At 37.3% G+C, this 13873-nt stretch overlaps 1 protein-coding gene across 1 annotated transcript; it reads left to right on the top strand.

The window, feature by feature from the left end:
• Positions 1–8712: 8712 nt before the first annotated feature.
• LOC103956372 (CBL-interacting serine/threonine-protein kinase 9) lies at positions 8713–12849 on the top strand. Its single transcript, XM_009368344.3, has 15 exons — positions 8713–8972; positions 9264–9326; positions 9509–9580; positions 9704–9811; positions 9932–10012; positions 10240–10293; positions 10383–10508; positions 10593–10682; positions 10902–11024; positions 11191–11298; positions 11583–11699; positions 11846–11902; positions 12065–12139; positions 12251–12321; positions 12437–12849. The coding sequence occupies exons 1-15, from the start codon at positions 8796–8798 to the stop codon at positions 12441–12443; spliced, it is 1329 nt and encodes a 442-aa protein (XP_009366619.2). The 5' UTR covers positions 8713–8795; the 3' UTR covers positions 12444–12849.
• The last annotated feature ends 1024 nt before the right edge of the window (positions 12850–13873 follow it).

The following is a 13873-nucleotide window of genomic DNA, read 5'->3' as shown; positions in this document are numbered from 1 at the left end:
CTTGAAGACTTTGGAGAGGAACAAGTGGAAGGAACTTAGATCATGTGTGAGAAAATTCCACTTCATCCGAGAAGCAATTCAAGCCAAGGAGATTGAATTGGTGTATTACAAAACTGAGGAGCAAATTCCAGATATTTTCACTAAAGCCTTGTCTAAAGATCGATTTGCATATTTAAGGAAGCTTCTGGGAGTCATATCGACTAAAGGATTAGAGAGGAGTGTTAGTGTATAATCATTCAGCTGAACCTTGGAGCCAAAAAAACAATTCAAATGTTTATTTTAATAGTTGTTTTCAATTTAAATGTAGACCCTTGGATCATAGTCCATTTGGCAGCTCTCATTTGCATCTAGCTTAAGTGATAGATTAAGACATGTATCATCATCTCATAGGGTGATAGCAATTAAGGGCTAAGATTGTATTTCAGTTTGATGAGTGAAGGATCTCCCTTCCTCTTCCATGTATAACGGTAACAAACTACTCATGCTTTGAGTGAGGATTTTCAGAAATTAACTTCATCACCATTCTCTGCAATTCTCTGTCACTCTATGGTATTTCTCTAGATTTGTATCAAGTCTCCATCGAAGAATATCCAATACACACAAACTCTAACAATTGAGAAGGGAGATGCTCAGGAATCGACTGGTTCCGAGCCTTACACAAAACTATGGCCCAGATCTCTCAGTTTTGAACAGTTCGAATTTCTTGGTCTTTAGGCTTCTAACAGTAAGATTCAGAGATGATCTCAATTCTATCTAGAGGTTTCTCCCTTTGAAACTTTAAGCCCTAAAAAACTGGTCATAAAGTAGAATCCAATAACCTTCTCTGTCTCTCGTTTGGTGAAAGTCGTTATCTCTACCTGAGAATGTTTCTCATCGATGTGTGAGTGTTCTTCCGTTCATCATTTCTTTCACATCCGACAATTCTAGCTCTGGCTAGGGTCAGTGGCAGTCCTCCTTTCTCTTTCTTTCTTTTTCCTTCTCTTTCTTTCTTTTTCAACTTACTTTTTCCTTTGTTTGTTGGTTGGATTGATCTCATCTATCACCCTTGTTTTCCTCTAATTTTACCATCCTTTGGCCCTAATTTTCCCATCCCTTCACCTCTAAGATTTCCAACAATCCGCTGCATACCCTTCCTCATAGGCTCAATCCTTCATCAATCTCGTAGAGATCTGCTCCCATAAATCTTCAACGTAATTTCTCACGATCCCCTGGGAAGGTGCATGGAGCTTCTGCTCGTTGTTCACACCACCTTCTTCCCTTTCTCTGTCTTCGCTGGCACTGTTACTTGCAAGTTGGTTCCTCCCTCGTGTTTGTTTCGATTTGTGGTGGAGATCTCGATACTGCTCTTTGGAGGATGTTGAAGCCTTCTCTTCATCCAGTTCAAGGGCTATGTTAGACCTAATTTTAGACTTCTGTTGGGGACGATGAGTCGAAATGGTGGGTAGGTGGTGTTTTGGTGGCGATGAATGTTGCAAGTTGTTAGGGTTTGTTTTGGTGTTTTGGTTTTTTTGATGTTGGGGCCAGAACTTGGTTTTGGGTTCTTTTGCTTCACTTTGATGGTCCACTTATTTGTTATGTGCTTATTATAATTAGGCCTCTGTGTTTATAATTATGGTGTCTTGGTAATGAATTTTTACCCCCTTTATATAAATATATATAGGGATAGGATCAAGGGACAAATATTTTTACAAACATTCTTACACTTCTTTGTAGCCTTTAGATTTTATAACATCCAAGGGTTCCTATTTATTCATTAAATGACTTGGATACTTATGTGGATTTTAACTAATATTAAAAATAAAATTGATAAAAAACATAAAATCTGGAAGAAAGTTAAAACTAAAGTTAATAGAATAAATAAAATTAACAAAGTTTTCTTTGGTGCATTGAGGTATGTATCGAAGAGATCCACCCTATCCAAAAACCAGAGACATCAAGAGAGAGTGGCATTGAATTACACCACTATTTCGCCTCTCTTTCCTCCCTCTCTGTGTCTGTCATGTCGTCGACCAGTGCTTTAAGCTCCCGACTTTCCAACTTCCACCGCCTCACCGACTCCCAGGACCACCTCTCTTTCCGTAAGCTCTCTCGAAACGTTAGGGTTTATTTTTGATATTATTATTTCAATCCTTGTTTACGTTGGGTATTACCTATGCCTGGTATCACCTTCTTCTTTTTTTAATTTAAAAAGTACGTTGTTTTGTTATTATTAGGGTTTATTTTTGATAAAATGAAAGAAGAGATTCCATCAAGCTTCCTCATCGGCAAAGAAAAAGTTTCATGATTTTTTTTATTAGGGTTCAAAGTCTGAATCCAAGTCTTGATCGAAATGGAAATGGGAGAACCAATTTCAGTTAAATTATCTTCCTTTTTTAATTATATTTTTAATTTTCCAGATTTTTTTTTTCAGTTTTATTTTATCTTTAATATTAGTTAAGCATCCATGCCATTTAATGAATAAATAAGAACTTTTGGATGTCATGTAATCAAAAGGCTTAAAAAGAGCGTAAAAGTATTTGTCTATATGTATGTATAAAGTACAATAAACTTTGTTGCCTGTTATACACTTCACTAGTTCACTTATATAAAAATTCCTTTTTAGGGGGCATATCCGCTCTTGGACCCGAGTAGTCCAGGACCATCCGAAAGTCCAAAAAAGCACCTATGAGGACTTCTGAGGAAGACCCAACGGTTTGGGCAGGTGGTGGAAGAGAGAAGACCACAATGGTTGTGCAGATGTTGTGCAATAGAAGTGTGACATCCCACATCGCCCAGGGGAGTGATCCTTATATGTATATTCTCATCCCTACCTAGCACAAGGTTTTTTGGGAGTTCACTGGCTTCCGGTTCCGTAGGAACTCCGAAGTTAAGCGAGAAGGGGGCTAGAGCAATCCCATGATGGGTGACCCACTAGGAAGTTGCTCGTGAGTTCCTAAAAACAAAACCATGAGGGAATGGTAAGCCCAAAGCGGACAATATCGTGCTACGGTGGTGGAGCGGGCCTAGGAAGTGATCCGCCTCGGGCCGGGATGTGACAATTTGGTATTAGAGCCTAACCCTGGTCGAGTGTGTGCCGACGAGGACGTCGGGCCCCTAAGGGGGGTGGATTGTGACATCCCACATCGCCCAGGGGAGTGATCCTTAAATGTATATTCTCATCTCTACTTAGCACGAGGCCTTTTGGGAGCTCACTGGCTTCGGGTTCCGTAGGAACTCCGAAGTTAAGCGAGAAGGGGGCTAGAGCAATCCCATGATGGGTGACCCACTGGGAAGTTGCTCGTGAGTTCCCAAAAACAAAACCGTGAGGGAATGGTAAGCCCAAAGCAGACAATATCGTGCTAGAGTGGTGGAGTGGGCCGGGGAAGTGATCCGCCCCGGGCCGGGGAAGTGATCCGCCCCGGGCCGGGATGTGACAATTTGGTATCAAAGCCTAACCCTGGTCGCGTGTGTGCCGATGAGGACGTCGAGCCCCTAAGGGGGTGGATTGTGACATCCCACATCGCCCAGGGGAGTGATCCTTAAATGTATATTCTCATCTCTACTTAGCACGAGGCCTTTTGGGAGCTCATTGGCTTCGGGTTCCGTATGAACTCCGAAGTTAAGCGAGAAGGAGGCTAGAGCAATCCCATGATGGGTGACCCACTGGGAAGTTGCTCGTGAGTTCCCACAAACAAAACCGTGAGGGAATGGTAAGCCCAAAGTGAACAATATCATGCTAGGGTGGTGGAGCGGGCCTGGAAAGTGATCCGCCCCGAGCCGGGATGTGACAAGAAGCTTTGAACAACAAGAGAAAAATCTAATTTTAGACGAAACGGAACACCCTAAGAAAACCACCATGGCTTTGTTGTTTTTGGACCTTGGTTCCAACGAAGAAGAAAGAGAAAATTACTTTCTACCTCCATTTCCCACTTGACAAACTCCCAAATTTTTTTTTAATTGCTGTCTAATTAGGTTGTGCCACCTAACATTTTAATTAATAAAGCAATAATGTATTATTCAACCAATACCTTTTATACCATATGTTTACCGCTGTTATTTCTTTTGAAATTCACTGTAAATCCATGTGAAATCTGAAAAATATTTCGTAAAGTACTACAAACTTGTAATCACTTGAACTTACTTCTTATACCATCAAATTCACTAAAATATTAAAGCAACAATTCCGATATTTTTGTATGTTATATGTTAAATAATAAACTTAATTAAAGTAATAAACCCAAATTCTCAATAATATTTTCGTAAGTGTAAATAGACACTTATTTTATGATATATAATAAATTTAGTTAAATCCACTTAAGACCTTGCCTAGGTTCCGTCTAGGTAACAACGTACTATCCGACTAACTCCTAGCGTAGCTTGACTAAAACCATCCGACGTTAGAATCTTGAATCTATCATTGAATCTTCTATGAACTCTTTTCAATTAAATTGTGCAAGCTGATCAATTATTCTCCAAATTTTCTAGTAAATAATACATGTAGCATAATATAAAACTAACAACCAGAAGTTCGCTCACATCTTTCTGCACAGTCCCTCCTTTTTTGTTTCTCGGGTTATAACTAAGTGGAGGAAACAAGGCAAGGAGTGCTGAAGGAGAAAACAAGAGTACAGCTTCATAAAATAGGGTTTTAATGCAATGACATATTTTCAATTAATTTGGTATAAACGTATAGCTCTTTTTGTGCTTTTGGAGAATAAAATCAAAGGAAAACTAATGAAAAAGGCTTGAAAACTTTGAGTTTTAACGATAAGGAAAAATAAAGGGTAAAGTGAATAGTATCAGGATTGACTTTTTAGTGTAAAAATATGGTTTTTCGTTAAAGTGAATAGTACCGAAAGCTTTTCGTTAAAGTTCCCTAAAATCAAACATTCCCCGTAATGAACCTAATAATTTGCATCAAAAAGTGACCAATCGCTAATCTCATACAGTTATACATCTATCTCTTTTATAACGTGATTGACTTTCAATTTTTCTCGTAGCTCGTATGTCTTTTTGCTTGAATGTGGACAGGAGGACCAGTACTAATTTTGATCCAATGAGAATTGGGCTGTAATTCAAGCCCAAAAAGATTATTTTGATTCTTGACACAACAGTGTAGAGCTTGTTTACTATAAAGCTCATTTCTCAATGATTTGGATAGTTGAAATTCTTAACCATTGCATGCATAATGGCTAATGAAGAAAGTTTCTTGTGATTAATTTATCCAATAGAGGGTTTTGCATGGCAGAAAGGTGTTCTTCGTCGTATTCAATCATCGTTGAATTTGATATACAAGATGTATATTAAATGGTCGTTTGTCTAATGTTTCAATCTCAATTCTTGATAGTAAATTCAACGATGAGTGATATAGGTCACTAGACCACCAAGAGAACAACAGCTCTTGCTTATTTATGGAGATAGAGGCAGGAGTTTCTACAGTGTTACAAAGATGAAATGTTATCCTAACTCGATTGAGTAGTTTTTGTACATGATGTTTACACTTATACGTTACATATTACTATAAATCTACATGATATACAATATTATAATTTAAATAGACATTAACACGTGATTGTGCGACGGTTACAAACAAATTCCAGTGTGGCTTGGCAAGGACAATATGTCCCACTCATGATACGTGGACACAGTTACATAGCTCCACGTCAGTGAAAGTTACAGGATAAGATGATACGTAATTATTGTACATGAGGTGTAGAATCAATAAAAGATACGAAGCTCGACATAGAAGGCCCCAGCAAAATCATCCCCAGTTGCCAGCCCTTTGTCTTGGAGCGAGGCATCCCTCAATTATTGTATGAGAAATCACGTCTGTGTTTATCTATATCGTTTAATTTTGACCACAAATCGTTTGTCTCTCCTACATAATTAGCAGTCAGGTTATAATCACAATTACACAATTGCCCTCGTATCCCAACAATGCTAATGAATTTATTTTTTATTTTTTCATTAAAATAATATATTTGTTAGATTAGATGTTAGATTAGGAAATCAATAGAGTTCGAACCTACGTGTGTAAGGGCATCACTTCTCTCTACCATTGTGGTATGAACTGGACTAACTAATAATAATGTTAGTATAAAATACAAACTAATCAATTAGGTTAGATATCAATGCTATTATGAAATTATAGTTACCAAAATATAAATTACTAATTTGATTTTCTTTATTAGTTATACTCTTATTGTAAATATGAAATAATATAAAGACTAATTAATCTCATTATATTAGTTACAAAATTGTTTTACAATTTATATAATATGTCCGAGATTCTAATGTACTATCGAGTTTTATTTTGTAACGCATTTCACACATGCCATTGTTAACGCATGGTTCTTTTATACGCATTAAAATAAGGTATAGTTGATTATTCTCAAAGATGGCTTAAGAGAAGGTCCACAAGTGCTGAAAGTGTGAAATACTAGGTCTACAAGTCAGCCTAAAAGATTTAGTAGATAGAGCGCTACCTCAGTGATAGATGATGAGCGCCACCAACGATCACTCAATGTCATGGATTGTCTACCAACTACAAGGAACGAGCATTGGGCTTAAATTACTTCTCGACTGCTCAAACCAGTTGGTGGACTTAACAACTTTTTGGCACGGAGCTCCAAAAACAAGTCTGTCCAAATGTAATCTCTAGACCACGCGTTGGCCAGTAACAGGGAATGAATCTTCGAAAAGGCATAAATACTATCAAATCCAAACACTTGGATTAAAATGCTTTCCAATCACTCTCGAATGAGCGCTACGTTTGGTGGCGTTGACTTGAGAAACCAAGCAAGTATCCCTAAATTAAAGTGGTAAAATATAATTTACCTACAAAAACAGAAAAAGAAAACTCAATTCAAACAAACCTCAACATGCAGTCGTGCAATGTTAAGAGGTAAAGTTCACGTGAACGCGTTCATTTTTTCAAAATATTTTAATATTTAATTATGAAAGTATTTTTATTTAATTATTATTATTTTTTTTTTCTTTTGAAAAAATTATGAAAGTATGTTAAGACCACTTTGTAATCCTTGTCTTAGAAACGCATTTTAAATTGATTCAACTCTACTTCATAATACACTTTGGTTATTTTGATTTTAAGTAAATTATAAAAGGAGAAATTAGGTTCTCATCCTTCTTTTTGCTACTCCATTGATTAAAGGGAACTTTGTAAACCTTATTCCTTTCCATTTTTTATCAAGGTCCTTAGGTATTAATAAATGTCATTGATTATTTCAATAATAAAAATATTTTTTTATTTCTAAATATATTCATTTAGTGTTTACAAATGTTACATTATATTTATATTTAGCCATGCTAAATTTTTTATCATATATTTTATTTTTAGTTTGTACCCATTTTTAATTTGCAACCTTTTTTTTTAATTTGGACCAATTTTCTTTTTAGTTTTAATTTGTACCTATATGTTAATTTCTTTTTGTGCCCATATTTTTTAAAGTTTTATTTGCATTTGTGCCCATATTTTTTAATGTATTTGTACCCATTTTTAATTTTGCTAAATGTAACCATACTAATTATATGTATTTATTTTCTTTTTAAATTATATAAGTAGTTATTTTTTAAAATATGTTAATAATCATGTGGGTTGTGTCACATCCCAGCCCGGGGTCCACCACATCCCGGGCCCCCTCCACCACTGTAGCAAGATATTGTCCGCTTTGGGACCCGATCACGCCCTCACGGTTTTGTTTCTGGAAACTTAGATGAGAACTTCCCAATGGGTCACCCATCATGGGAGTGCTCTCGCGCGCTACTCCCTAGCTTCGGGTTCCCAGAAACAAAATCGTGAGGGTGTGGTAGGGGCCCAAAGCGGACAATATCGTACTACAGTGGTGGAGCGAGCCCGTGATGTGGTGGACCCCGGGCCGGGATGTGACAGGTTGGGTACATTATTTTCTTGCTATAATTGTGTGAAGAACAATGTTACTGTAAATACTTATTTTTTAAGTATTTAGTATATCTTAAAAATATTATTTGAATTTTTTAAAATTTCATAATTTGGGGGACATTAAATGCATAAATGCATGAGTTAAATCTCTTAAATAATGTTAAGGACCTCGATCAAAATATTGAAACAAACCAGGTTTTAGTCCAACAATTAAGTTAATTAGGGATCAAAACCAAAATGATTCATTATAAAAAGTGCGCATATATTTCTTGTAATAACAACTCTAAAATTGAAAATATTGTCCTGTAAATTAAAAGATTTTGTGATTTATGTCGCCTCAAAGAAAGCGCACTTATCTCCCGGTCTGTGAGAGTGTTTGGATTGAGCGCGAATAACTCCGGCACCACTAAAACAGGCTCCAAATTAGCAAAGGTGTCAAATATTCCACCACAATTCCAGCCTTTTGAGGAGAAGGGTGTTTTGGGAAAACAATTAAAAAAAGAAGAAAAAAAAAAAGAGACAATTATCGAAATTATGACATAACAGCAGGTGATTAAGGATGATGCAGGACATGCATGGACAGCCATGGAACTTGTGAAACAATATCAGACGGAGCATGTGCCTGATTGGTAGAGTCGTGTGATACTAGTCATCCCCCCATGCGGGCCCAACACGCTTTCGACACGATAAACACCACCACCTTAATGCCTCCCTCTTCTTGCTCTTCTTCCTATGATCTGCCACTCTCTCTCTCTCTCTCCCCCCTTCTCCTTCCTATCAAGCCCGACCCAGAAGCTGCAACAAACACTGAGTTATAATCTTTAGATCCTTTGCGCGGGACCCCAGTTGAAATTTCGGACCGTGGGATCTTAGACGTGCGGTAAGGAAGGGCGGCAAGATGAGCGCGAAGGGGCCGAGGATGAGGACCCGGGTGGGGAAGTACGAGCTGGGGAAGACGCTCGGAGAGGGAACGTTTGCGAAGGTGAAGTTCGCCAAGAACATGGAGACCGGACAGTGCGTCGCCATCAAAATCGTCGACCGCGAGCAAGTCCTCAAACACAAGATGGTCGAACACGTATGTATATATACATACATATATACAAATATATATATATATATATATATATATATAATTCATTTATATTGGTTGTTTAGAAATGTTGATATTTTGGGGAATAGGGGATCTAAGCCAAGGTTGCATGTTTTTGAGTAGTTCAGATGATAAAAAGAGAATGACTTTGATTCAGTAATATGTTTGTTTCTTTTGAATTTGGGAAGAAGCGAATAATGTTTTAGGTGGTTATAAATAATGTTGAGCAGGAATGAAATTATATCTAAATTTTCTTTGGTGTTTGTATATTGGCAGATAAAAAGAGAGATATCAACAATGATGCTGATCAAGCACCCAAATGTTACGCAAATGTTCGAGGTAATGCAATCCCTTCCATTTTATTTTTTTTATTTTATTCAAGAAATGAATTAGAGGTGTTTTCTTTGTGATCATTATAAAAGAGAAGTTGAAACGCCTTGGCTTTGCCTACGCCTTTTAAAACATTGGTGTATTTCCCCAGTGCCGTTTTTGAATCGTGAACTTTTTGTGTTTATGAGTAGGTCATGGCAAGCAAAACTAAGATCTACATTGTTCTTGAGTTTGTTGATGGGGGTGAGCTCTTCGACAAAATAGTAAGCAATTGTTGTTTCAACTTGCATTATCCTGTTTTCACTGAAATACTGTCTTGTTACTGTGGACGCAAGTCTTATGTTTACTTTAGAAAACAATCTTTTATCAGCGTCATGTTTCCTTAGGCCAAAAATGGGAGACTGAAAGAGGATGAAGCCAGGAGCTATTTCCAGCAGCTCATTAATGCTGTAGATTACTGCCATAGTAGAGGCGTCTACCATCGCGATTTGAAGGTTTAACAGACTTTATAACTTTGTCCTGATTTCATTGGTTATACTGGATATGCTCTGGAATGAATATTTGGGTTTCTTAGACTATTCATGACTAACAGCATCAGACTCATATTTTTGCAGCCCGAAAATCTTCTTCTAGATTCATATGGAGTGCTTAAAATTTCAGATTTTGGACTCAGTACGTTTGAACAGCAAGTGCGGGTGAGTAACATTGTTGCAAGAAGATTTTAGTAGATCTAAAATCTTGTATTGAAGTGGTTATAGTTTAAGTGATGTACTGTTACCAGAAGTGAATCCTCTTGCTATGAGGAGTGTCTTTGGACCTTGTCGTTGGTGGGAAGTCGGAATGTTCAATTCAATCTTGATGCCGATATGTAATAACTTATGTTACATGACATACTAAAGCAGACAATGTACACATTTTGTAGGAAGATGGGCTGCTTCATACTGCCTGTGGGACTCCAAATTATGTTGCTCCTGAGGTATTCACTTCCTACTTTATGAAAACAGGTTATTGCCTTGCTGTTTGATTATGTTCTTTTGTTTCTCACATTTGGTATTTTTGTATCAGGTGCTAAACAATAAGGGTTATGACGGCACATCAGCTGATATTTGGTCTTGCGGGGTCATTCTCTTTGTACTCATGGCTGGTTACCTGCCTTTTGATGAACGAAGTCTTATAGCGCTGTACAAAAAAGTATGTAACCAAGTATTGCTTTCTCTGTTTAAATGATGGGAATCTCTGGATAACTTATTAGTGTATGGCTATTGTTAATTTCAGATCTGCAAAGCTGAATTTTCATGTCCAGCATGGTTTTCATCTGGGGCAATGAAATTGATACAGTGCATACTTGATCCAAACCCTGTAACGGTGAGCTCCAAAGCCTTTTTTCCTGTGCCAAAATTCAATAAGTACATTCTTCCATACGCTCATGAAAATTATTATTTGAGACCATTGGTATATGAGCGTGTGCATGTAAACTTATTATACAAGCATTACAGGGCATTAATATCTAAATGCAGACGATCTTTTGTTATATAGCCTAACTAGGTGTTCTTTTCTTGTTCTCGTCCTTTTTTTCTATGGCAGCGGATAACAATTCCTGAGATCTTAGAAAATGAATGGTTTAAGAAAGACTACAAGCCAGCGCAGTTTAAAGAGGAAGAGGATGTGAATTTAGGTGATGTAGATGCTGTTTTCGGCGATTCGAAGGTATGAATATTAGTCAGAAGTTAATTTATTTCTCTCAACCATGAATTTTTCTAGGTATCATTAGTCAGAAGAATCTGTAAATTTTTGTATGCTTGATCGAATATTGTCTTGAGTTTGTAACTTTGTACACATTCTAAAATAGCCTTTTTCTATTGGCTTGTTGCAGGAAAATTTAGTAACAGAAAGGAAAGAGAAACCTGTATCAATGAATGCTTTTGAGCTTATTTCTAGGTCAAAGAGTTTCAATCTGGAGAACTTATTTGAGAAGCAAATGGTATGAATGCTTCGGTGTGGCGCTCTATAGTATGATTTTATTTGGAGTTGCAAATTACATGTTTTGTTCCAATTGTTAGTCAGGCAGAAACTAAGGATCCTAGTAGGTTTAGGAAGATCCGAAATCAAGGATTCGCCATAATAGTGTTTGGGACTTCTAGGTCTTGTTGAATCAAGAGCATGCTTAGTTTCAGAACCCATAGTGGCCTTCTAATTCCTTATAGTTGTCAAAGTTATTCTGCAAGAGTTTGCTGCCTTCTGATCACTTGGACTTCCATACTATAGGGTCTTGTGAAACGAGAAACCCGATTTACTTCTCAACGCCCTGCAAATGAAATCATGAACAAAATTGAGGAAGCTGCAAAGCCATTGGGCTTTAATGTTCACAAGAGAGACTACAAGGTAATGAGTTTCACAATACTCATTCTCAATTCTCATGCTACACCTTATATGACTTGACTTAATATGCAAGTCATCGTATTGAAACAATTGTCTTGTTGCGTTTATAAATTCCAAATATATCTTCTGCTAATTCCAAGCAATTTCAGATGAAGTTGCAAGGAGACAAACATGGAAGGAAGGGCCACCTCTCCGTAGCTACCGAGGTATTGCCTTTGGCATGCGTATATATGTTTAGTGTTCGATACAGATATTTGGAAAAACAAGTCACGACTTTACAAAATATAAAGAAGATGTGACTTTCGATTAAGTACTACCAGATTGTAGAACATGGTGTAATTAACTCTCTTCTTAACTTCTTGTTTAAGGTGTTCGAGGTGGCACCCTCCGTGCACATGGTAGAGCTCCGGAAAACTGGTGGTGACACACTAGAGTTTCACAAGGCAAGCGAACATTTTATTTTTGAACATTTTAGTTCGAACATTTTCCATACTCTTTTTCAAGGGCCAACTTACTGTTGACTGATATTGCCCTCTAAATGTCTGTTAGTACAGTTCTACAAAACTTTCTCATCGGGTTTACAAGATATAGTGTGGAAATCTGAAGAAACTACTGAAGAATCGAGGTAATCATCTCTCTTTCCCTCTCATCGTCTCTCTCTGCACGCTCGCTCAAGTGTACTTGTGAGTACATTGTTACGAGAGTACGCTTGTTGACAGATGTTTAAATTTTTTGTGCAGGGCATAATAAAAACTCTTCTTTTGGGTCCATCTCTCTATTCTTCTGATCTGTTTGCATGGTGGTACGTGGATGCAAGGGAAATTGGGAGCATGTATCGGTCAGTGTAGCCTGAAGTAGTCTGCGGTAACGAGACTTGAATCCCTCCCTCGGAACTGAGGTGGTCTGGGTTCTCTTTGGTATAGTTCTATGAATTGAATCCGTCGACGATTTTGAAGAAACGATCATAGATCATTAGAGTGAAGTGAGAAATTCTTCATTCCCTGCTGTAATGGAAGATTGAACAATGAACATTGTTGATTGTAATTTCCAATTTTTAGACAGTCATGCGATACTTTGTTCATGATAATCCCATGTAGTGACTTATGTTTTAATTTTTTTTATTGTTCAATGTGATTTTATATAAATTTCTGACTATTTTTCTGATTTGGCAACTCTAACCTACATCACAATTTTTCTTCTGTGGACCTTGATAAGGATTTACATGAAATGGGTTCACCGCCACTATAACGTTCCATTCTAAGTTGTTCTCGTTGATAGGAGCCTTCATTCAACAACACCTTGTTATAGATTGGAATCAGTATAAGTTATAAGTGACGGTACAATGTAATCTTTCTAGCATTTTTTGTATGTTTAGAAGGACTTCTAAGCCCTACGGATTGTGGTCAAGTTAGTAAAAATGAATCGCAAATGTTGATAGGAGGGATTAGAGGATCTCCATGCATTACAAACTCGCTTGAGAGAGGTTTACAAATCTCTACTTGATATGTGTCATTGACAAATCCTTCTTCCTTCTTACGTATATGCCTTTGTTGTATTACTATGAGGAGTTTTCTAATCTTCTTATCGTTATTTTGTAATTTATTTTTTATTTATATGATCTCAATCTCTTAGAACTTAAAAATTCACTCACCCAAATATTAAAATACAGTTTATTGAATTCTCTACAAAGTTAAATGAAGTAAAGTTGTATCTTGGAAATTCAAGCAAAGTTTTTTTATTGGTATAACTTTTAAAATCGACTAAATCACAACAAATATAAAATAAAATTTGGTCGGCCACTAAGTTGGTTCAGTCTCTATTTTTAGTACAAGTCCACCCATCCTTGGATGCAAGGGTAAGCGCAAGGAAATTCCCCAAAACACACCAAATGTGGCTTTAGTGGCCCAAAATGAAGAAGGCAATCGATGGGCTTCACCAAGCCTGTCGGGCCGTGCGCCCGTTGGCATGGGGCGACGTCACCCAGCAGACAGGGGGGCTCGCCATGTTCAACACCACAGAGCCTAATGACTTCTTCTTTTGAGCGCCTCAGTCGTTGGATCATCGGACCTTTGACCATTGTGCCATATGATACAACCAGTGGTCTGATTTCCAGGTGGGACTTATGCTCAACAATATGAAAAATTATGGGAGTACTGCGAAGAGGTTAGAAAGACAAA

The sequence above is a fragment of a genome, unplaced genomic scaffold, assembly GCF_019419815.1.
Source record: "Pyrus x bretschneideri cultivar Hongxiangsu unplaced genomic scaffold, Pyrus_bretschneideri_v1 Contig4, whole genome shotgun sequence".
Taxonomy (NCBI): domain Eukaryota; kingdom Viridiplantae; phylum Streptophyta; class Magnoliopsida; order Rosales; family Rosaceae; genus Pyrus; species Pyrus x bretschneideri.
This window is presented reverse-complemented; position numbering and strand designations above follow the sequence as displayed.

Coding starts and splice junctions, on each gene's coding strand:
- LOC103956372 (XM_009368344.3), top strand. CDS start 8,796: ATGAGCGCGAAGGGGCCGAGGATGAGGACCCGGGTGGGGAAGTACGAG. Junction 9,581..9,703: donor GTGAGCTCTTCGACAAAATA/GTAAGCAATTGT, acceptor ATGTTTCCTTAG/GCCAAAAATGGGAGACTGAA. Junction 10,683..10,901: donor TTGATCCAAACCCTGTAACG/GTGAGCTCCAAA, acceptor TTTCTATGGCAG/CGGATAACAATTCCTGAGAT.